This window comes from Oncorhynchus mykiss, chromosome 14 (genome assembly GCF_013265735.2).
Source record: "Oncorhynchus mykiss isolate Arlee chromosome 14, USDA_OmykA_1.1, whole genome shotgun sequence".
In the NCBI taxonomy this organism is placed as follows: Eukaryota; Metazoa; Chordata; class Actinopteri; order Salmoniformes; family Salmonidae; genus Oncorhynchus; species Oncorhynchus mykiss.
In genome coordinates this window covers 8010516-8035509 of record NC_048578.1, presented here as the reverse complement: position 1 = coordinate 8035509, position 24994 = coordinate 8010516, and the positions used below count along the sequence as shown (strand labels likewise).

Sequence of the window (24994 nt, the reverse complement as noted above, 5' to 3'; positions counted from 1 at the left end):
TGAAGCCTTTATAAGCTGCATGGCATTTAAAGCGGAACCTAAAGGGGGTCATAATAGCATAATAATGTCTTTGGCTTTGTGTTTGGCTGTGATGTAATTGTTTTAACCCTGTTTGGACCCAAGGAAGAGTAGATGCCAGGCGAGCCTAGTAAATATAACAAACTAAATATCGAATAACGTGGCAAATGCGCCAAAATTATTTTCTGTTGTTTTATTTTTTTATTTTTTACAGTGAGCTTTATTCGGCCATTTTACTTGTTTTTGTTAGCCAAGTTGGCTCGTGAGTTTTAGCTTGCTAACTAAGCCTAGCCTACACAGTGATAACTACTGTTTACTGCACATGGTATCAGTGTGGAATGACACATGCCAGAACCTGTCCATTATTTTCTAATTGCATGTCACGGTACTCATTGTGGGTGCTGTTACTGTTTATATTTCTGTGCAGGAACTCTACAATACTTTTGAGCTAATATTCTATAGGAAGTGCAGGGACTCAAGCTGAATAAAATTTCAGGTGCCGGTAAGCAGTTCCCGTGATCTACTGCCCAAATCAAGTACTGTGTTTAGGTTAAAAAAAAATTAAAAAAAATTAAAATAAGAATATCCTGTTTGGAACACTGACAAATAGAGAATAATAATAAAAAAGAACTCAACCTGATTTGGTGGGCCTGGGCCAACCAGGCCCATTCATGCATATGCCTCTCTTTATCTCTGACACAGTCTCTCTCTCTCTCTCTCCCTCCCTCACAACACACTCTCCCTCACTTCCTTCCTTTCTCTCTCTAGGGGCCTATATTCCACGCTGTTCTGAGGAGGGTTACTTTAAGTCAACCCAGTGTCATGGCAGTACTGGACAGTGTTGGTGTGTGGACAAATACGGCAACGAGATCGCCGGCTCCAGAAAACAGGGCAACCCCACCTGTGGTAAAGCCCTTCAGTCCACACACACACACACACACACACACACACACACACACACACACACACACACACACACACACACACACACACACACACACACACACACACACACACACACACACACACACACGCACACACACACATACACACACACACACACACAACCAACACACAATCATGTACACATGCACATATAACCAATATTCGTACTCTATGTACCAGAGCTGGCTTCAAATACTATTTTGAATCATTCCAAATACGTAATATGTGTTTGATTGAGCTTGCCTGCACCAAAACTGAAGATCTCGCCGAACTGGCACTCCAGGCAGGCTAGAGCAAATGCTCAAAGTATTCAAAAGATTTCACATAGTATGTGAACCCAACATAACTTTTCCAACACTTTTCCACACACACACACACACACACACACACACACACACACACACACCTCCAGCATTCTCTTTACAATGTGTCCCATCTGTCTCTATGAGTGTGCTCTGTGATACAGGTGTTGCTGTGCGTGTGTTATCTAGGTCTGTGTAATCTGGGGTGCTGGAGGCAGCGAGCTCGCTGAGTCTTTCTTTAAAGATACCACTGAAGCATGCGGGGAATCTCAATGACAAGGTCTCTGTTCTGTTAGAGACTTTTTACGGCGCAAATGTGTCTCCCCCGAAAAAAATACTCCCCAGGCCTTTTAGAGGAACAGACGATGCCTTTGTCATGTTGTTGTTGTTTGTGGAGTGTGTTGGGCATTTGCATGTACTCCTATCTCTGAAGCGTAGTTCCATTTTACAAGGAGACTAATCTGCTGTGACAATTGCCAGACTGAACGTTGGTGTGGTAAACCCTGCTGCTAATAGAAGCTGTGTAATCACCCAGACAGACCTGAGAACAGCCTGTGAAGTCTTATCTATCTATAGCTGAATGCCTCTGGCTACCTCTGATTCGATGCTCATGTATTTGGGATTCAACAGTGTTCCTTTGAAAGGTTTCATGCTTTGAGATGGTGAGCTGGGATAAAGTAGAGCTCAGGCTCACACGGACCACTGGAGGAAGAGGACGTTATTTACACTCATCGTGCGTTGTGCTGTCGGAATAGCGCGTCTCGATTAAAGGAAGCTGTATGTGGATTGGTTTGTTTGTCTGCTTGTTTGTCTGTCGGTCTGTCTGTCGGGTCTGTCTGTCAGTCTGGCTGTAGGTCTAGCTGCCGGTCTGTCTGCCTTTCTCAGCCGTATGTTGTCTCTCTTTCTCTGTCTTTCAGTTTCTGACTCTCTGCCTGCCTACCTGTCTCTCTTTGTTACCCATCTGTCTGTCTCAATATCTAACCTGTCTATCTCCCTGTCTCTGTGTAGAGGAGGATCAAGAGACCTCGGGGGATTTTGGCAGCGGGGGTGGCGTCCTTCTCCTTGACGACCAGGAGGAGGAGCCACCTCGGAGTGGGAGGAGCCGGCAGAAGCAGAGGCGGGGCCGGATCCATCCCAGAGGGGCCATCGAGGATGACGAGGACGAGGAAGATGACAAAGATGACGAGATTGGCTACGTCTGGTAGCTCTGCCCCCACCTGCTCTCCCATCAACCAACCAGGGACTCCCGTTAACTCTGCACAGACCTGAAGCCATTCCAGCGTCTCCTTCGTCCCGCCCCCTGCCCCTCAGCATCAGTCCATGTCCAACTGACTTTTCCTTCCTCTTGTTCATAACTTCATTGAAGCTTTCTCTTCGTTAATCCCGTCCTACTCAACCTTCATATAATGTGTCCACCTTCTACTCTCCTTCAGATAATGGAGACCTATTCAATTCAAACAAAGACTCTTTTCTTGTGTTACCCTCTGCTTCAACTGTCCCCAAACCCTTCAATTTTTGACTGACACCGATTGCTATAGCCTCGTTCTCTCTCTCTCTTGCTCTCTCATCTCCCCTTTCTCTCTCTTTATCTGCCTGTGTTTCTGGGAGTTTCGTGTCTGTCTGAGGCCATAGACACATTGATGTAAATACCTTCACAACAGGAAGGCGAGATTCTACAGTATGTTCCGTTCCCTGGCCCTTCTGTCAGAGGCTGTTCTCCTGTTTGTGTTCCACTCGCGTCCTCCCTCCTCATGTTCTAGAATACCATATTCTCGGGTTCCAGAATATTCTATAGGCTCTTTGCTTGAGAATATTGTTCTGGTTGTTATTGAATGCTCCAGGGTGTCCTAGAATCAGCAAGAGTGATTGTGTTTTTTTGCATGTTCCCCTACTACGCCCCTGCTGAAGACATGTTTGGGTAGCCAGATATGTAACATTTAGTTTGGTTTATTTGGTGACAATGCCCACATTCGCTGCTGCAGCGCTCTCTTCTGTTGCAGTCTTATTGCCGTGCAAACCTCCTCTAATGTAGCTTTTAGAAGTTTCAAACGACATTGTGAGCCACTAACTGAATAGCAACCTCTATCTTCAGCTTGAAAGTTCAAAACATACATATTGTTTTTCCATTCATTTGATTATTATTTATTTATTTATTTTAAACAGTTTTGTACTTTGGTTCAGGTGGAGACGAGCACTTTGTCTGTGGAATTTCAGATCCGAGAAATCCTACAAGGTACCCAGACCTTTTTCAAACCGCCACAAACCAGCCTGCAGCTTTTGAGACGGACACAAATATATTTTTCTTTCATTTTAACGGTTTGCTTTGATTTTTTTTTTTCTTTTTACTAAAAGCAGCAGGAGTTTAAAAATAACGTTTTACCATAATAGTTTTGTTTGTCGTAGAGTTTGATTTCTGTAGCCATTGGTTTGTATTGTTGACATAAGAAGTGAAATATTCTAGCTATAGTATAGCTTCTATTTTAAATGAGTTCCTGCTTTATTTCAGAATATTTCGGGTTGCAGTCAAGTGAGGTCAGTTATCGTAATGTATCTACCCCACGAACCCAGATGAGATAGGCGTAACCCATAAGACGGGCTTATGAACAGTTATAAGCGTTACACTGGTACAGTATAAGCACACACACACAATGCGTAGTGACATTTCACTTTGATAATGACAGGCCTTCGATGGTTGGACGCATATATTCACAGGTCTGAGCCGGGCACTATATGCTTCATTGGGCTTGTGATGCAGCGTAATGATACACTGCTTTTGAGTGCTTCGGCCAGTGGGAAGCGATCTTGAACAGATTTTTTATTCACGTATGAGAGTCTGATGTGATTGACACTTTGGTCCATATAGCACAAACAACAGCTCTACAGAATAGACGGCTGAGCTCTTCTACTCTTCAGCAACACTGATGTTTTCCAAGTGTAGTTCCAGGCAGGCACAGAGCTAATTAGAAAACAGTCTGTCACGACCAAAACCTGCTTGCTCACTTTACAAATCTCACGCTCTCGCTCTCTTTCTCTGCTACCTCTCTGACAGCCTTTTACTCCCCCCTCCCTCTCTTTCTCGCTCTCACACATCTTTACTTTCTTTCTGTCACTCGCTTATTTTCCCTCTTTCTCTCGCTCCCTCTCCCCTCTCTCTCACTATCTCTCTCTGTGCTCTGTTTTTCACGCTGGTGGAATGCATGAGTGAGTTTTACAGCCGTGGCGCTCCTCTCATTCATCTAATTTCCCTTATTTTGTTTTTTATAGTTCGGAGTCGACACCCGTAGAGTCGGCCTTTCATCTCAGTCTTCTCCCAGAGGAGCCTGGGAAATCTGGGGACAGGAAGAGGAACACAGGGGATGAAAGTGATGCTTTTGGGTTCGGGGCTTTTTTTTTCTCCTTCCCTCAAATCTCTCTCCCTTTCTCGAATCCCCATCCTCCATTTTTGGTCTCTGTCCTTATTGCGCTCCCTTTTCTCCCTTCTTCAGTCCACTCCTTATCCCTTTCTCTCATGCTCACACTCATATACAGTATATCTGTGTATTTACTAAAAACTGATGGGTGATTTCTCCCTCTGTCCATTAATCAATCGGTTGGTCCTTTCAGATCACAACATTAACTCATCTAGTCACAACTGATCACTGCATCACAGTGATCTCTGACCCTGATATTGATTGGTTGTTTGTTTATCACGTCAACAGCATGCATGATGACCCTTTTGTGTTTTGTCCCTGTGCATCTTCAACTCTGACGTCTCTGTGTGTATATCAGCCAGAGAGACAATAAACCTCCCGCTAACACAATACACACACACACACACACACACACACAGCCTGTAACATGCTTGTAACGCGTGTGTATTAAGTCATCTCTTGCTGTAGCAGTGTAAGGCCTCTTCTTTTGATTCTGCAATCAAACCTGCCCTTGACCTTTGCCCTCTCATGATGTCATAACTGACTCTTTCCCTGTCCTGATGCCACTGCTGTCCCTCGCTTGCCTGGCCTGCTTGTGTACATAGCTGAGTAACCCTCCCTCTGTTTGGCCCAAGTCACTCAAACGTCTACAGAAGCGGAATTACATGCAATCCCAAGGTCCTTCGCTGTTGCTGAAATGTCCTCAGATACACACACGCACATACACTCCCCTACGTCTTTATTTGGACAGTGAAGCTAAAATGTTTCATTTGGCTCAATACTCGCTATTTGTATTTGACGTCAAATGTTTTATATGTGGCGACAGTACAAAATGTCAGCTTTTATTTTAGGCTATTTTCATCCACATCTATTTTACAGTTTAGAAATGGAAGTATGCTATGTATATAGTCCCCCCCCCCCCCCCCCCATTTGAAAATGTCCTAAGTATTTGGACAAATTCACTTATAGTGTATGAGATTTAGTCAAAAATGTTTTATTTGGTCCCATGTTCCTAGCACTCAAGCTTGCGACACCCCAGGTTTGTAGTATGCATTTGGTTGTGTTTCGTGTTATGTTGTGCCCAATAGAAATGAATGGTAAATAGTGTATTGTGTCATTTTGGAGTCACTTTTATTGTAAATAAGAAGAGAATATGTTTCTAAACACTTCCACATTAACGTGGATGCTACCGTGATTACGTATAATCATGAATGAATCACGAATAATGATGAGTGAGAAAGTTACATAGGCGTAAATATCATACCCCCCCCCCCCCTCCAAAAAATGCTAACGTCCCCTGTTATTAGTAATGGAGGATAGCATGTGTTTGGGGGTATAATCTTTGTGCATCTCAAGCTTTCTCTCTCATCATTATTCCCGTTGACACTTTCAAATGGGGGAATATATACATAAAGTGCGTTCGTTATTAAACAGTGAAACTGATATGTATGAAAATACAGTCAAATAAAACATGTCCTTCTGTAATGTCGCCGCATATAACACGTTTAATTTGAAATCCAAAATGATGGAATTGTCCAAATAAATATGTAGGGGAGTGTACGCGCGCGCACACACACACACACACGATACAGTTTTACGATGCTAGTTCAAACACACACATAAATGGCCATGTTTGCAAAAGTCTTCTTTGTTAACTCTATATATTTTTTACTTTGTAAAGAGAAAAAAATGACTCATGTTAAAGGGTAATATATTGCCGTGTGAAGGCTCTGTGGCTTTGTCCAGTTGCAGACTGAGGTGTGTAAATCGATTGTCCTTAATGTAGCTAGACTCCAGAAGCTCTTTCCATAGAAGCATAGTGCAGTGAGTTTTAGAGTGTCTTATTTTCCCCCATTCTGAAGTTATAATGGAATGTTGATGTTATGGGCTGAAAATACCTTTATTTTATTGTAACAGTTCCACAATGTTTGTCTGAATAAATTTAAGTCTGTCCTGTCCTGTACCTTCTCTTTGTGTGCGTCTTATTTCAATGGTGTCATTTGTGCTGGACACACAAACATACAGTGCCTTCAGAAATTCCCACCCCTTGACTTTTACCACATTTTGTTGTGTTACCGTCTGATTTTGTGTCACTGGTCTAATCAAAGTGGAATTATGTTTTTAGATATTTTTACTAACTAATTAAAAATGAAAAGCTATAGGAATTTGCTTAAAAAGTCACATAATGATTGCATGGACTCATTCTGTGTGCAATAAAACATGATTTTTTAATGACTACATTATCTCTGTACCCCCCACACATACAGTTCAATTGTCTGTAATGTCCCTCAGTCGAGCAGTGAATTTCAAACACAGATTCAACCACAAAGACCAGGGAGGTTTTCCAATGCCTTGCAAAGAAGGACACCTATTGGTAGATGGGTAAAATGAAAACATGCAGAGACTGAATATCCCTTTGAGCATGGTGATTAATTACACTTTGGATGGTGTATTAATACACTGAGTCACACAAAGATACAGGCTTCCTTCCTAACTCAGTTGCCAGAGAGGAAGGAAACCGCACAAGGATTTCAACATGAAGCAAATGGTGACTTTAAAACAGTTACAAAGTTTAATGGATGTTATAAGAGAAAACTGACAGATGGAACAGCAACATTGTAGTTAATCTTCTATACTAATCTCAATGACAGAGTGAAAAGAAGGAAGCCGGTACAGAATATGCTTCCTGTTCTTTAAGGCACTAAAGTAAAACTGTAAAAAATGTGGCAAAGAAATTAGATGTATGTCCTGAATACAAAGCACTATTTTGGTGCAAACAATAAAAGAAACAGAATAGAGCTAAGCACAGGCAAAATCCTAGAGGAAAACCTGGTTCAGTCTGCTTTCCAATAGACCCTGGGAGAGAAATTCACCTTTCAGCAGGACAATAACCTAAAACACAAGGCCAAATATACACAGTAGTTGCTTACCACATTGAATGTTTCCGAGTGACCTAGTTACATTTTTGACTTGGATTGGCTTAAAAATCTATGGCATGACTTGAAAATTGCTGTCTCGCAATGATCCAACATCCAGTTTGACAGAGCTTGAATAATTCAAAAAAAAATACATGTGCAAACATTGTACAATCCAGGTGTGCACAATTCCTAGAGACTTACCCAGAAAGACTCACAGCTGTAATCTCTGTTTCTGTATTTCATTTTCAACAAATGTGGCAAACATTTCTAAAAACATGATTCACTTTGTCATTATGGCGTATTGTGTGTAGATGGTTGGGTAAGGAATCCATTGTGAATTCAGGCTGTAACACAACAACATTTGGAATAAGTCAAGGGGTATGAATACTTTCTGAAGGCGCTGTAAACACACACACATACACACACAAAACACGTACACACAGACATTCCTGCAGACATACCGAATCACAGCTGCATCGTCAAAATGAGTGTGCGTGTAGGCATGCATATGACACGTACTCACTCACTCAGTCCCTCACTCACCCGCTCACGCATACATGAGCCTCACATATGCCTATAACAAGTCCTATAGAGGTTTCGGAGTTGTGTTATTGCATTCTACATAGCTTATTCTTCCTCCAAAGGCAAATGGACTATATTGATGTGTCCCAGTGCCATCAGTCAAAGTTAACTCCCCTCATCAGACATGCCTTTGTCTTCATCTAACACGCTATATTAAATCTATTGATTTGATAATGTTCTTTTTGTACTCAATGTGATTCATGCAGCTGGAGGGAAATCAATTTCTCAGTCTCTTTCCCTCTCCATCTTGCTCCATCTCTTCTGTCCTCTACTTCCTATCATTCTATCTCTCAGAGTCTGTTATGATTGTGGCTTTGTCATAGTGATTTCTGACTTGGTCTGGGCTGTGATCTGTGGCTGATGGTGTGGATTGATATAGCTATGGATAGACACTACACATTAGGCACAGATCTAGGGTCAGTCTTCCCTTCTCAAATCCATTCGGGAAAACGCACAATACTGACCTTAGATCAATGTCTGAACCTAAAGTCATCTGGGCCGGGTCTCTTGTTCAGTGAACGTCATAGAAGCGGAAAACTTTCAAAATACGAGCCGCACCAAGAATAAACAGTCTTATCCAGAACTGTAATACTGATGCACACACAACCAATTCTCCCAGGAAGTTGGTTCTCAGAGAACTAATATGCCATGGGCTGGGTGGATGCAGATGGTTTGAAATGGCTGAACGCTATTTGTTTCCTACTATTTCCCCTTGCAGACTCAAGCCAAACAAAGACACTCCAGAATCTCCAGGGATGCTTTCAGGATGATAGGAACATATGGTAATGTGTCTGCTTCTCCTGAGGGACTAGGCAGCAGGCGTCATCAACGAGAGGTGTTGAGATAGCATCAACCACTAGGCTAGGATTGACAGGGCATGTTGACAGTTGTCAAACCAGCCCCTCATGCAATTGTCATATTCATTAGCTGAGGGGGCTTGATTGTTCCTCCTAAATAAGACTTACTATTCATTGCTCTCTCTCTCTCTTTACTCTAATGTTAATACTCAGAAATAACTCATCTGCTGTTGCAGTACAGGACGTTTTATTAGGGACGTGCTTGGTTGGTGAATGGTAAAGGTTAACATAGCTTAAATGGCCCATTCTATATATTTAACTTCAATCTGCAGCGTTAAGCAGTTTGGGCCTCTATATCCCCACTAAGCACACCAAACGGTTTCTGTACAAGAGGGTGGATAGTAACTCTCTAGAGATCCCTCATAGGTGAAAGGCCCCATGTCACTCAAAGGTGGAGGCGGGCATTGTTTCCCTGGCTCCCAATTCCCTTTAGGAGTGACCCCCATGAAATCCATCATTAAGATAGACTGCATGTCCCATCTTCTTTAAATAGAGGTTATTGGGTTAATCCAGCGCGTTAATAAACTCTTAATAGCTATACAGAGTGCGGACACGGAGAGGAGCAGGTACCTCCTCTCATCTCACCCCCTCTCATTGATATTTATGACGCTCCCTCTCTCCATTCCTGATTAATCCACTTGATATTTGGGTGCAGATCCGTAAATCTCCTGTCTGCCTCTGAGGAGGACGGAGAGAGGAGAAAGAGGGAGTGGCAGAGAGTGTGACAAGAATGTAGACTCAGAGATTAGATGGAAAACACACAGCAAAGCCCCGGCTATGGGCGCCCCAAATCTTAGCATTTCCTAGCAGAAGCAGCAGCAGCACACAAAAGATACTAGCCAGACACTGCCAGATTTGCTCACAAACACACACACGAGGCAGCTTAATAAGAAGATGTGTATTTAGCGGGATGCTAGTTATTGAAGCGCTGACGATTATGATCCCCTCTCTGAATGTGGTGGAGAGAGACAGTGAGTCACAGATTAGCATGGGGAAAATAAAACTTCTGCTTAATTCCCTCGGAGGGGTTCAAAGGTTTTCCCTGGCTCTCTGAGAGCTGCGTCTTTACCCTCCAAATGGGACATGAAGTTGTCAGAGGGAGAAAAAAAATTGCCAAGCATTAATGGGGCCCTTTTCTATAACGCCAGAGATTACGAGTCAAATAAATATCAAAGTCGTTCAACATGTATTTGCACAGCTCCGTTTACGCAGTCTTTGATCTCAAGAAAACTAGCTCTCACAGTCCCACATCAGAATTAGACGTTTGTCTATGTTTCTGAAACGTCAAATTTCGAAGGGTTTAAGGTTACGTTTAGGCATTAACTGCAAAATCTTAAGGTTCGGCATTAACTACGAATGGTTAAGGTAAGGGTTAAAGTTTGGAAAACCTACCTGAAGGTAACAGCGCTCACTGTTGCCCCTAGTGGCCGGATCCCACGTCATCTCCCGATGTCCTCAGATATGGATGGACGTCGAATACTGACTTGTATCACGGGTGACCTGGTTGCTCAAGAAAGAGGCGGGTCCAGGCTTAATAAACCATGGTGATGGCAATTAGACTGAAGAACTAGCTATTTGCTACATTGAAGCATCAGGGGTGTGTGATCTCCACCATTCAATGGGAAATTCTGAGTCAGAGCTATCAATATGGTTCCCCCTGAGCAATGATCCAAGGTCTGCTTTTGTGTTTGTGCTGCTGATGGATAAGGCCAGGGCCTTTTCACTGGTAGAGCCATCTCTGTATGCTCCAATGACTGTACTGTGTATGTCTGCTCTCACAGTCTTCTGGGAATTGGGACTAAACTGAATCTGACATTAGTGACAGAGCAGGTGTGGCGTGTGGCACCCCCAAAGCAGCAGCCCTTCCCTTCTGTTAGGGTTGTGTCAAGCACAGTGACGCCCTTGAACACCACAACATCACTCTTTCCTTCCATCCTCCATCCCTCCATCACTCAGCCCCCCTCTAGCAGATTGCCACAGATGGAAAGTGGAGCAGAGCGGACCTGATGGCATCTGTGTGGGGTTGCTCTCGCCATAACCCTTCCACACACACGCACACGCACACACACACACACACACACACTCTCTCTCTCTCTCTCTCTCTCTCTTTTTATTTTCTTTCTCTGCCTCCTCAATGACCAGGCACAACTACACACACAGACGCCATGCAAGCATGGTCAGCCAACCTCTACCTGAAGCTATGGAGTCACCAGAAATGATTTGAGGTGATATTGTAGATTACAGTTTCTTCTGGACTTTTAATATCTATGGCAGAAATAAATCAGGTCTGATGAATTTCCTTCTCTTACCTGTCGGATGTTGCAGAATGATATTACTCTGCGATCACTCTGACCCTGGATGATAGAGAATCTGTTGCATTTGGAAAAATGTAACTTTTCTGACAAGAACACTGCACACAAGGCCGGATGCCTTTCCAGATTACAGCTCTGATTGCAGACAGATAGTGATGAATTGGTGTTTATATTGTACTGAAGCCATTCTGGGGGCAGACTGCCTAGCAAACTGCTGTGTCATTTCATCTCTGTAATATGGGTATCAGGGCAGAGGGGAAATTGGAATGGAATCTGAGAGTATGTGGAGCATAGAGATCCTATTAAACTACTAGAGGGGCTATGTCATCAACCCTCTAAGTTCCAGAATGGGGTAAAAATGGCAGCCATTGTGCTCAGGGAGAAATCCAAAACCAGTCTAATTGGAATGAATGGCAGAAGAGGCATAGGTGATGAATTTCCTGATTTTACTTAAGGAAGAAAATAAAAGTAAGTCATGCGATATATCACAAATTGTGTAATAGAAATATTGTCAACCTAAAATATTGTGATATATCGTTATAGATACAGTTTATTAGGGTTTCATACCAATTGTCTCCATAAAATATATGTAAACAGACCATAAATGTCTCAATTCTTCTTTTCTTGGAAAGCTGTGTGTTATTACATGATACAATATCAGTACTTGATGCATTTACAACTTGTTTAAGTCCTATCATCAACTGATTTCAACCATAGATGTGGTAAAGAGGTCAATGGAACTCGACCAAAACAATGGAAATATGCCATGGAAACGAGCGGGGGAAAGATCCTGAATGTGCTGACATTTGCTGACATTTAGGCTATTGTTTTTTGTGCATTTCACACTAAGTTGAAGTAAAAATTGGTGTACAATGCCTGTACGGATGTCAACCCCAATTCATGTTCATGTCATCAACTGCATTACAGTTAAAAAACGACTTTGACTACCAACCATGGCCAGCCTACCGCATTTGAGGCCCCAGGGCACCTACCTCCAGAAAACAGCTAACTTCCTGCATTTTAACACATTTTACGATGGGGCAGAGAGTAAAATGTGCAGTTTTATAATGCTGTTCAACACATTTTGACATGAGGCTGATAATTGTGCAGCTTTAAAGCAAATTTCTTGCAATTCAAAACATTTTGTCATTTTGCACATCAACTTAGTACTGGCACCCTGTGTACACAGCCAAGTTATTGTGTATTTATTCCTTGTGTTATTATTTGTCTAGTATTTCTCTCTTCATTGTTGGGAAAGGCCTGTAAGTAAGCGTTGCACTGTTATTTGTTAATATGTTGCTGTTTTCCTGGTTGGGGGCCCCCGGGCCCCATGCCCAGCGCGCCCGTTTGGCCCATTTGTCCCTGCTACCATCACCAATTTCTCTTTGTTAGCTATGTTACCAACTTATATGGGACTTAACGTTTAGCAGTCACTTCTAAACCTGAAAAGGGACTACTTCTAAATGTTATGCAGTGAAAACAGCCAAATACATCCACACCTGACTTTAGTAAACACATTGTGGGCCTGTTACAAAACATAAATCATGACGGATTTGAGGAATATCCACTTTGTTCGATCAACTTTGTTGATTGTGCGCAAACCTTGGTGTCCTTCTTCTATCCCCCACTGGTCTTTGTTGTTTTGACTTCTTTACCTCATTTATTGTATGACTGTGGATCGACTGCATTGTGTGAATTGAATGTTGACACATTGGCAGTTAATTTGAAAAATGTATGGCATCATTCAACTAAAGCTGTCTTGCTAGCTAGTTAACAGACATACATTGTTTTGCACCATATCTTATCACAGCACTGGCAAACCATCGTTGACCAACTCCCTGACAAAATGGCTGACCTTTGACCTCGTCATAAGAAGGTTTATGTCCATTCTAGTATTTTAATTCCTAATTCTATGATGCGGAAGGGGCAGAGGGTTTGTGTGTGTGTGTGTGTGCGTGTGCGTTTGCACGAGTGTGTTGTGTGTGTGCACGTCATTTTAATTCAACTGAATGGCAGAGCTTAAATTCTGTGATTGAGTGTACAAAACATTAGGAACACCTGTTCTTTCCATGACATAGACTGACCAGGTGAATCCAGGCGAAAGCTATGATCCTTTATTGATGTCACTTGTTAAATCCACTTAAATAAGTGTAGATGAAGGGGAGGAGACAGGTTAAAGAAAGATTGTTCAAGCCTTAAGACATTTGTGTATGTGTGTCATTCAGAGGGTGAATGGGCAAGACAAAAGTTTTAAGTGCCTTTGAACAGAGTATGGTAGTAGGTGCCAGTTGCACCGGTTGTGTCAAGAACTGCAACACTGCTGGGTTTTTCAAGCTCAACAGTTTCCCATGTGTATCAAGAATGGTCCACCACCCAAAGGACATCAAACCAACTTGACACAACTGTTGGAAACATTGGATTCAACGTCAACATGGGCCAGCATCCCTTTGAAATGCTTTCGTCATGTTATAGAGTCCATGACCTGATGAATTGGGGCTGTTCTGAGGGCAAAAGGGAGGTAGAAATATAATTTATGCCAATACCACTGTTATGTGTACATATAACTGGTAAAGTAACATTGGTCCTTCTCTAGTGAATCAATGCTGTCATCTAGTGGTAAAAAACTGGGCTTGACTTTGGAATAAATACTGTAGATTTTGTAGAACTTTCAACTCCACATTGCTTATAGATTACTTTATTTTTTTATGCAATTGACCCTTTGGGCATACTCAATATCCTGAAAAGGAAATTAGAGGGTCCATAATTGACTAAATCTATCATTCCACCAAACAAACTTTGCTAATGTGATATTGTGACTGGTATTTTAATTTCATGACATTGCTAAGCTATCACGGGGGCCCCACAGGGGTGTGTGCTTAGTCCCTTCCTCTGCTCCCTGTTCTCCCAAGACTGCGTGGCCTTCAAGGCTTCAAGTTTCTTGGTGTCCAAATCACTAAGGACTTAAAATGGTCCACACACACAAGTACAGTTGTGAAGGCTTGCATCAAGTCTGACACCAACAGGCTACTGAACAGCTTCTATCCCCAACCATGAGACTGCTAAATAGCTAACAAAATGGCTACAAAGACTATCTGAGTTGACCCTTGTCATTTATTTTGTTTCTCTGCACCCTCACAGGACTCCACACACTCATGCACACCGACACTCCAACACACACACACACACACACACACACACACACACACATGCACAAACACACACACACACACACACACACACGCTGCTGCTACTCGCTGTGTCATATATCCTGATGCCTAGTCACCCTGTACATACACTACATGGCCAAAAGTATGTGGACATCTGCTCATCGGACATCTCATTCCATCTCATGAGTATCAATATGGAGTTGATCCCCCCTTTGCTGCTATAACATCCTCCACTCTTCTTTGAAGGCTTTCCACAAGATGTTGGAACATTGCTGCGGGGACTTGCTTCCATTCAGCCACAAGAGCATTAGTGAGGTTGGGCACTGACGTTGGGTGATTAGGCCTGGCTAGCAGTCGGCGTTCCAATTCATCCCAAAGGAGTTTAATGGGGTTGAGGTCAGGGCACTGTGCAGGCCAGTCAAGTTCTTCCCCACCGATCTCGACAAACCATTTCTGTATAGACTTCACTTTGTAAACGGAGGCATTGTCATGCTGAAACAGAAATGGGTCTTCCCCAAACTGTTGCCACAAAGTTGGACAGAATAGTCTGCAAGTCATTGTATGCTGTATCGTTAAGATTTCCCTTCACTGGAACTAAGGGGACTAGCCCGAACCATGAGAAACAGCCCTAGACCATTTTCCTCATCCACCAAACTTAACAATTTGAATCCACTAATTTGAAGGGGTGTCCACATATTTTTGTATATATAGTGTATCTACCGCTATCACTCCAGTATCCCTGCACATACATTGGAACTGACTCTGTATATAACTTACTTACTTATCATGTTCTTCTTATTTCTTCTTATTGTGTGATTTTGTTCTAACTTGTGTTCTTTTTAGTAGTACAATCATATTGACTACTGCATGGTTGGGTTTAGAGCTAGCAAGAAAGGCATTTCACGTGACATTAAAACGTTAAACTACGTTTTTTCCCCCATCATAGTCACTAAAGAAGTTCTGGAGAACTTTAAATTGAGATGAATAACAAATTATAATTTTGACTACAAATCCCATATGAACCATTTTGAGATATCCCCGCCCATCTTCGTATAATATTGAATCACTCCAATCACCGTATAGATATCCATGATCAACATGGAGTTTTGACCAACCAGAAATGTACCTCAGTGTTTCTACGTTTCCAGGAAGTCTCACATGTGAGCCCCGATCTCACCACGCGAAGCCTATTGAGTGTGGTAGAGAGGAACCGGCAGGAGAGGCAAGTGGACAACGTCATTTCACCGACGACCGAACTAGAGCGGCAGCTGTAGCGCAGAGACCGGAGTGGCTTTGCCGGAGGCAGGTACGGTATCTTCGTCGTTTTTGTAAATGAAAGGGTTTGGAACCAGTTGACATTTGGATGATTTAACGTTTTCTCGAGAAAGAGAGTTGAAACTAGGTCGGGTTGCGACTTTAGACAATGAATGGGGTGGACACTAGGGCCTGGGAAGAGTGCGTAGGCCTAGTTTTTCCGCGCACTTTACTGACACAGCAGCGGGGTAGAGTCTTTCCTCCCGGTCGGTCCACCACACTGGTCAGGTCCCTCTCGGACACCCGCTTCTAGCTCAGAGAGGTAGACACACAACTGTCACCCTGGCAACCTAAAATCCGGTCACTGAACCTTATGAAGTTAGCTAAATCTATCCTTTGTGTTCGCGGCTGATGCAACGTTAGCCAGCTAGTTGACGTTCTTCTCTTTCAGGTGCTGAAGCGATTACAGCAGGAAAGATGGCGGACGACCCTAACGCAGCGGACAGGAACGTGGAGATATGGAAAATCAAGAAGTTGATTAAAAGTTTGGAAGCTGCCCGAGGGTAAGTGGTTGAAATGGCCACACGATACAGGACGTATCACTGGGTGTCGGAGGGAGACGGAGATATGCAGACCTGAATGGACAGCTGGATAGGCGAGGACACATTTTGGGAGTGGTACTAGCTAGCCAGTTAACGTACTATTAACACAGTCAACATTGGAAATTACGTTAGTTCCTACCAATATTCGATTTGTGTCGTATAATTAGTATGATGCCATTCGTGTTTGTAGCTAGCTCGGTTACTTGTGTGTATTTCTGTCCGGGTTAGTTAGCCAGTTAGCTACATGTTAGCCGAAAATGCCGGCATCTGTGGATGGGGTCTTTAGAACAGCCGGGTCGTTTGTATATCACACCAACGACTAGGTGCTTTTAGCAACGCGGGTGTACAGTATACACTAGCCTTGTTTTCAATTTTATTGGGTTGCACAAAAACAAAGCCAGAAGCTAAATTCAATTTCAACTTAACTGCCAGTACTGTGGCAGTGGGCAGGACGGTTGGTCATTGTGACAGGGGGGTTTGAGACAAAATATCTAGAGGATCGTTTAATATTTAACTGACTTTCCAAACATGGGTCTGTTGTAGACCAACTTCCTCTGCGAACATCATGTCGTCAATAAAAGTCCCGAGCAAGTTGTCTTTTTTGGCCACATGTGGTGCCGCTGGCACAGTAAGTTGAAACAGAACTGTATTTAACTTAACGTTATCTTCCCATGGACTGGTCTTTGTGCAAACCAGTACAATTGCACTTAACTGACACCAGTATGTTCCCATATGCTGCGATAGATAAAGCAGTTGTTGGCTATGTTGGCTTGCTTTCAAGATACAGCATTGAGCATGTCTTGTATTTGGGAGTGGAAGGCTTAAAGCAACCATATGTTTGAGTAGCAAGCAGCAGGCACACGACTACCATTTCCTATTCCTTTGTTGACAATGTGTGTAGTTAGCTAGCGGTCATCCATATTAATTTAGATAAGTAGTTTGACAAAGCTAGCTATGTGGCTTACTCGGCAGTGTGACTAGGCAAATGGGAGCGCTTTGCCCCCGAAGTGTTCTTATTGTCCACTGGCACAGAATCCTCTGCTACATACACATACGGTTGACAATTTGGCCTATATTCACTAACCAACTACCTGTATGTATGCAGCGTCTAGGTGTATGGCTCGCTGGTTTGCCTTTAACTGGTAGTGAATGTGGCACGGTGGGGTTTTAGCGCAGTCGTTGGTGTCAAGGACAGAACTTATTGTTCTCTATGGAACTGTGTGCCCCTCCCCTTTCAGACAGTAATGTTTGGTGTCAGACTGTTTTAAAGTTGAGGTGTGTGTTACAAGGATAGATATGGGTCAGGTAATATTAGAGGATGATTGGGGGGGGTTGATGAGCGGCATATTTGTTTTGATTGAGAGCATAGTCCTTCCTTTCAGAGATTGATATGACTAAGACAGTTACATAAACACACACTTTACACAAGGTTGTGTAAATACACTATGTGTACCTCTCTCCTCAGTAATGGAACCAGTATGATCTCGCTGATCATTCCCCCTAAGGACCAGATCTCCAGAGTGGCCAAGATGTTGGCTGATGAGTTTGGGACAGCCTCCAATATCAAGAGCAGAGTCAACAGGCTCTCTGTGCTCGGGGCTATTACCTCTGTACAGCAGAGACTAAAGCTATACAATAAAGGTTAGTGATTTGTGTTCAAATGTAACTAAGTGTGTCATCATGTATCTGTGCTAGGAGCCTTGACCTCCTCATAGTGGATTCCAAAGCTACAGCAAGGATGTCTCTTTCTTGTTAGTTGTGTATATTTCTTAACTTCTTATGGGCAGGTGGGATGGTAGCGTCCCACCTGGCCAACATCTGGTGAAATGGCAGAGCGCCAAATTCAAATTAAATTATTAGAAATATTTAACTTTCATACAATCACAAGTGCAATACACTAAATTAAAGCTTTACTTCTTGTTAATCCAGTCACCGTGTCAGATTTCAAAAAGGCTTTACGGCGAAAGCAAACCATGCGATTATCTGAGGACAGCGCTCCATCAAACAGACAATCATATTTCATCCTGCCAGGCGTGACACAAAACTCCGAAATAACAATATAATTCATGCCTTACATTTGAAGAGCTTCTTCTGTTGGCACTCCAATATGTCCCATGAACAAAAGTACCATTTGGGATGTTTGATTACTTCCGTCGTTATATCTCCAAAATGTAAATTTATTTGGCGCGTTTGATCCAGAAAAACACAGGTTCCAACTCGCGCAACATGGCTACAAAATATCTAGTAAGTTACATGTAATCTTTGTCCAAACATTTCAAACAACTTTCCTAATACAACTTTGGGTATTTTTTAACTTAAATAATCGATAACATTTAAGATGGGATAAACTGCGTTCAATAGCGGATAAAAACAATGTGGAGCATGCATTCAGGTCGCGCGCCCAAACCACAACAGTACACTAGACTCGACCCTACTTCTTCATTACACAAAGGAAAAACATCAACCAATTTCTAAAGACTGTTGACATCCAGTGGAAGCGATAGGAACTGCAAGCAAGTGCCTTAAATCTAGATCCACATAGAAAAACCTTTGAAAAGAGTGACAACAACAAATCCTGGATGGTTTGTCCTCTGGGTTTTGCCTGCCAAATAAGTTCTGTTATACTCACATACATCATTCAAACAGTTTTAGAAACTTCAGTGTTTTCTATCCAAATCTACTAATAATATGATATCCTAGCTTCTGGGCCTGAGTAGCAGGCAGTTTACTTTGGGCACGCTTTTCATCCGGACGTGAAAATACCGCCCCCTAGCCTAGAGAGGTTAAGGGTCACTGGGTCTTGCCTGTGTTGACTGTTAAGTCCCATCTCTCTCTTGCAGTGCCCCCAAACGGCCTGGTGGTGTACTGTGGGACCATTGTGACAGACGAGGGCAAAGAGAAGAAAGTCAACATAGACTTTGAGCCTTTTAAACCCATCAACACCTCTCTGTACCTCTGTGACAACAAGTTCCACACTGAGGTAGGAGCTCTACATATGTACAGTGTCTTTGGAAAGTATTCAGACCCCTTGACTTTTTCCACATTTTGTTACACATTGATTAAATTGTACCCCCCCCCCCCCCCCCCCCCCCCCCCCCTCAATCTACACACAATACCCCATAATGACAAAGCAAAAACAATTATTTAGAATTTTCTGCTTATTTATAAAATTTAAAAAAACATTACATTTACATAAGTATTCAGACCCTTTACTCACTACTTCGTTGAAGCACCTTTGGCAGCGATTACAGCCTCGAGTCTTCTTGGGTATGACGCTACAAGCTTGACACACCTGTATTTCGGAAGTTTCCCCCATTCTTCTCTGCAGATCCTCAAGCTTTGTCAGGTTGGACATGGAGCGTTGCTGCACAGATATTTTCAGGTTTCTCCAGAGATGTTTGGTTGGGTTCAAGTCCGGGCTCTGGCTGGGCCACTCAAGGACATTCAGGGACTTGTCGAAGCCACTCCTGAGTTGTCTTGGCTGTGTGCTTAGGGTCATTGTCCTGTTGGAAGGTGAACCTTCGCCCCAGTCTAAGGACCTGAGTGGTCTGGAGCAGGTTTTCATCAAGGATCTCTCTGTACTTTGCTCCGTTCATCTTTCCCTCGATCCTGCTTGTCTCCCAGACACTGTCGCTGAAAATCATCCCCACCGCATGATGCTTCCACCACCATGCTTCACCGTAGGGATGGGTGCTAGGTTTCCTCCAGACGTGATGCTTGGCATTCAGGCCAAAATAGTTCAATCTTGGTTTCATCAGACAAGAGAATATTTTTTCTCATGGTCAGAGTTTTTAGGTGCATTTTGGCAAAATTTCTCCCATCTCCACAGAGGAACTCTAGAGCTCTGTCAGAGTGACCATCGGGTTCTTGGTCACCTCCCTGATCAAGGCCCTTCTCCCCCAATAGCTCAGTTTGGCCTGGTGGCCAGCTCTAGGAAGAGTATTGGCGGTTCCAAACTTCTTCCGTTTAGGAATGATGGAGGCCACTGTGTTCTTGTGGACCTTCAATGCTGCAGAAATGTTTGTACCCTTCCCCAGATCTGTGACGCAACAAAATTTAGAAAAAGTCAAGGGGTCTGAATACTTTCAGAAGGCACTGTATGTCTCCTCTTTGTGGATGTTTAATGGCAATGAAATTGTAATGAAAATGCCCTCTGTCTTTCTTTTTCCCTCTACTCTCTCCCTTTCTCCAGGCACTGACGGCCCTGCTGTCCGATGACAGTAAGTTTGGTTTCATAGTGATCGATGGTAGCGGGGCTCTCTTCGGGACACTCCAGGGGAACACCAGAGAGGTGCTGCACAAGTTCACAGTGGACCTGCCCAAAAAACACGGTACGCTCCGCTCATTACACACACACGGACACAGACGGACATAAGAACAAGAACATTAGAGATTTTAAATAAGAACAATTAATCAAAAAAATGTATTATCCCCCATCACTACTTTTCTATCCATCTAACGTTCTCTCACTCTGTCAGGCAGAGGAGGTCAGTCTGCTCTGCGGTTTGCCCGTCTGAGGATGGAGAAGAGGCATAACTATGTGAGGAAGGTGGCTGAGACAGCTGTCCAGCTCTATGTGTCCAACGACAAGGTCAACGTTGCTGGAATGGTCCTAGCAGGGTCTGCCGACTTCAAGACTGAGCTCAGCCAGTCCGACATGTTTGACCCTGTAAGTGTGTGTTTGAGATGATCCATGGTTTATGCTGTGCCGATCCTTACTGTGATCAGTCCTTTGTCAGACTGATGCTTTTTGGTGCAATTCCTCTTGTGGATTTGCTCATTCTTAGTGACAATGCATAGCACTGCACACTAACCCCTGGTTTGTGTGCGTGCGCGCGCAGAGGTTACAGGCAAAGATTCTGAAGCTGGTGGACATCTCGTACGGAGGAGAGAATGGCTTCAACCAGGCCATCGAACTGTCGGCAGAGGTCCTCTCCAATGTCAAGTTCATCCAGGAAAAGAAGCTCATAGGTGTGTGTTTGTGGCACATGTTGAGGTTAGATTTTGGGTTATCCCAGCGAATGTTTGCCTGTGCCTGCATTTGTCCGGTGTTTGTTTGGGTTAGTGAAGATTGTGAATGATGATGAGTGATAATGATGATTGCTACCCCATTTCCATCCCCCAGTCACTCATTATTTTTTATTCGACCCTTTATTCCCCCCCCATTTTCTCTCTGGCTGCAGGGCGGTACTTTGATGAGATAAGTCAGGACACGGGAAAGTACTGTTTTGGGGTGGAGGACACACTCAAAGCCCTGGAGATGGGAGCTGTGGAGATCCTCATCGTCTATGAGAACCTAGACACCATGCGTTACATCCTTCGCCTGCACGGGGCCGAGAGCATCGGAACAGAGAACGGTACACACACACACACACACACACATACTCCCCGTGTGCAGTATGTTGTCTTGCTCCGTGAAGTAGAACAGCTGAGCAGAGAATGCTACAGACGCACTCCCTTTTCACACACACACAAACCATTGTTAGGTTAGATTACTCGTTGGTTATTACTGCATTGTCGGGAACTAGAAGCACAAGCATTTTGCTACACTCACATTAACATCTGCTAAGCATGTGTATGTGACAAATAAAATGTGATATGTGTTCTCATTCCCTGTCTCCGTTGGCCGTTTGTGTTTCAGATGAGAAGACTCTGTATTTAACACCAGAGCAGGAGAAAGACAAGTCCCACTTCACAGACAAGGAGGTAAAGCCCTGTTCTCTATCCCTTGGTGTCATACACACAGTTGCCCATTCGGGCGGTTCAATTTGTTGCTTACTTGTAAACGTTTCTTTGCGCTCTGTGTCCATTTGGTGTGTGCGCATGTTCACAGACTGGGCAGGACCACGAGCTGATTGAGAGCATGCCTCTGCTGGAGTGGTTCGCCAACAACTACAAGAAGTTTGGAGCCACGCTGGAGATCGTCACAGACAAGAGTCAAGAAGGCTCCCAGTTTGTCAAGGGCTTTGGAGGCATCGGGGGTGAGTCCGCACCAGCCACTTGTTATTATAGGGTTATAACATACACCACCGTTCAACAGTTTGGGGGTCACTTAGAAATATCTTTATTTTTGAAAGAAAAGTATTTTTTTGTCCATTTTAAAATAACATCAAATTGATCAGAAATACGGTGTAGACATTGCTAATGTTGTAAATGACTATTGTAGCTGATTTTAAAAAAAATATATAATTATATATATAATATCTATCTAAATCTATATATATATATATATATATATATATGATAGATATTATATATTTAATTATGGAATATCTACGTAGGCGTACAGAGGCCCATTATCATCAACCATCACTCCTGTGTTCCAATGGCACATTGTGTTAGCTAATCCAAGTTTATCACTTTAAAAGGCTAATTGATCATTAGAAAACCCTTTAGCAATTGTTAGCACAGCTGAAAACTGTTGATTTGAGAAACCGATGCCTCACAAGTCGTCACTAATTAGTACCCGCAAAACACCAGTCTCAACATCAACAGTGAAGAGGCGACTCTGGGATGCTGGCCTTCTAGGCAGAGTTGCAAAGAAAAGCTATATCTGACTGCCCAATAAAAATAAAAGATTAAGATGCGCAAAAGAACACAGACACTGGACTGAGGAACTCTGCCTAGAAGGCCAGCATCCCGGAGTCGCCTCTTCGCTGTTGACGTTGAGACTGGTGTTTTGCGGGTACTATTTAATGAAGCTGCCAGTTGAGGACTTGAGGTGTCTGTTTCTCAAACTAGACACTAATGTACTTGTCCTCTTGCTCAGTTGTGCACCGGGGCCTCCCACTCTTTCTATTCTGGTTAGACAGTTTGCGCTGTTCTGTGAAGGGAGTAGTAAACGGCGTTGTACGAGATCTTCAGTTTCTTGGCAATTTCTCGCATGGAACAGCCTTCATTTCTCAGAACAAGAATAGACTAATGAGTTTTAGAAGAAATTACTTTGTTTCTGGCCATTTTGAGCCTGTAATCGAACACACAAATGCTGATGCTCCAGATACTCAACTAGTCTAAAGAAGGCCAGTTGCATTGCTTCTTTAATTATCACAACAGTTTTCAGCTGTGCTAACATAATTGCAAAAATGTTTTTTTAATGATCAATTAGCCTTTTAAAATTATAAACTTGGATTTGCTAACACAACGTGCCATTGGAACACAGTGATGGTTGCTGATAATGGGCCTCTGTACGCCTACGTAGATATTCCATTAAAACTGTTTCTACCAGCTACAATAGTAATTTACAACATTAACAATGTCTACACTATTTTTGATCAATTTGATGTTATTTTAATGGAGAAAAACAAGGATATTTCTAAGTGATCCAAAACTTTTGAACGGTAGTGTAGGAGTCTCTGTTATGATCATGTTGTGGAGGTAGTTCACAGCATGAGATCAAATTCAAAAGCCTAATATTAGTAATGACCCTTCAATCCAGCAGAAGTCTTCACCTGGATAATTTACTCTTTCTCTCTTTCTCAGGATGCTTGCGGTACAGGGTGGATTTCCAGGCCATAGATTACCAGGCAGAGGACGATGAGTTTTTCGATTTAGATGACTACTAGGTAGTAAGGGAACCGAATTGGGGAGAGAGAGGGGGAAAAAACCTGCAAGAATGAATGAAGAAATAAGGAAAGAAAAATGACTTATCTTTTGCAGCAAGTGAGAGGGGACAGACATATAGACAGACATATACATTACATTCAATTTTAAATGCATATACACACACTTCCACTAACGCTCACACAGGCTGAAGAGTGAAATTTGATTTCAATCCATAGAGGGACACAACCCTTCCTGAATGAATCCCTGCCTTAGAGTGCTGGTTCCTTCTCCTGGTTGGATTGGACTTGACTCAATTTTTGTTCATAGATTTTTTCCCCCTCCATTTTGAATGAACACAACAGCAAGTTCCCAGCAATCCTCACTCGCTGCCTCCCACTGTCCCCCTGGTCTGATTAAGACGGTCTGATGAAGACTCTGGACTCACTCCTCGCATATAGAAAAAATAGATTATTTCTTCCCCTCATCCTGTCCTTGCCCTCCCTCCTCCCCCCCCCCTTCAATGCGTAAAAAAAAAATTGCATTTCATTTTTTTATTGGTTCCTGCTGTTGTAATTTTATGAGAGTGGGGAGTTTTATTTTTATTTTTATTTTTTACCTGGGTTTCTGTAGCAAAAGGGAGGGGGTATTAAATTTGAACTGCTCAAAACCATTGCTACCTCCTCATCCGCTGTCGTCTACAATCCTGTGGAGTGGCTGGCCTTCCGAGAGCGGCTGGTTCTTCCTGCTTCCCCACCAATGAAAGGTTTCTTTGGCCAATAAGCACCAATGAGTGTGACTAGAATGTCTGAATTGTTTTGCTGTAATGATCATCATGGTGCATGTATTTTATTTGGTGTGGAAAATAAGGATACTAAATTCTAATCAATGAGGACCTTAGAGGTAGGTTCACTGGTCAGGTTTTTAAAATCTCAAATCAATTGCTGTCAAAAAGGTAAGAAGAATGTGTAATTCAGGAGAAACTCATTCTACACTATTTGTTACAAATACATTTGCCCACATTGCTCATTTAATTTTTTAAATTTGAACCATTATTTAACTAGGCAAGTCGGTTAAGAACAAATTCT

At 42.9% G+C, this 24994-nt stretch overlaps 2 protein-coding genes across 4 annotated transcripts in view; both read left to right on the top strand.

The window, feature by feature from the left end:
• The window catches only part of LOC110487720 (testican-1), a 276877-nt gene extending 270239 nt beyond the window's left edge, over window positions 1–6638 (top strand). For both annotated transcript variants that reach the window (XM_036942848.1, XM_036942847.1), the window contains 2 exons: window positions 787–924; window positions 2274–6638. In XM_036942848.1, the coding sequence (XP_036798743.1) occupies window positions 787–924; window positions 2274–2470 (335 nt within the window). In that variant the 3' untranslated portion in view covers window positions 2471–6638. The remainder of the gene's footprint in view (window positions 1–786; window positions 925–2273) is intronic.
• Window positions 6639–15661: 9023 nt separating this feature from the next.
• Window positions 15662–24576, top strand: LOC110488703 (eukaryotic peptide chain release factor subunit 1). 2 transcript variants are annotated; one of them, XM_021561018.2, is made up of 11 exons: window positions 15662–15817; window positions 16217–16328; window positions 17833–18008; window positions 19208–19347; window positions 20560–20698; window positions 20846–21036; window positions 21209–21338; window positions 21551–21724; window positions 22009–22073; window positions 22201–22348; window positions 23847–24576. In XM_021561018.2, exons 2-11 carry the CDS (start codon window positions 16243–16245, stop codon window positions 23927–23929), a joined length of 1332 nt encoding a protein of 443 aa, XP_021416693.1. In that variant the 5' UTR covers window positions 15662–15817; window positions 16217–16242; the 3' UTR covers window positions 23930–24576. The 2 variants fall into 2 exon arrangements, with proteins under 2 accessions (XP_021416693.1, XP_021416692.1); XM_021561017.2 differs by lacking the exon at window positions 15662–15817 and adding an exon at window positions 15942–16087.
• The last annotated feature ends 418 nt before the right edge of the window (window positions 24577–24994 follow it).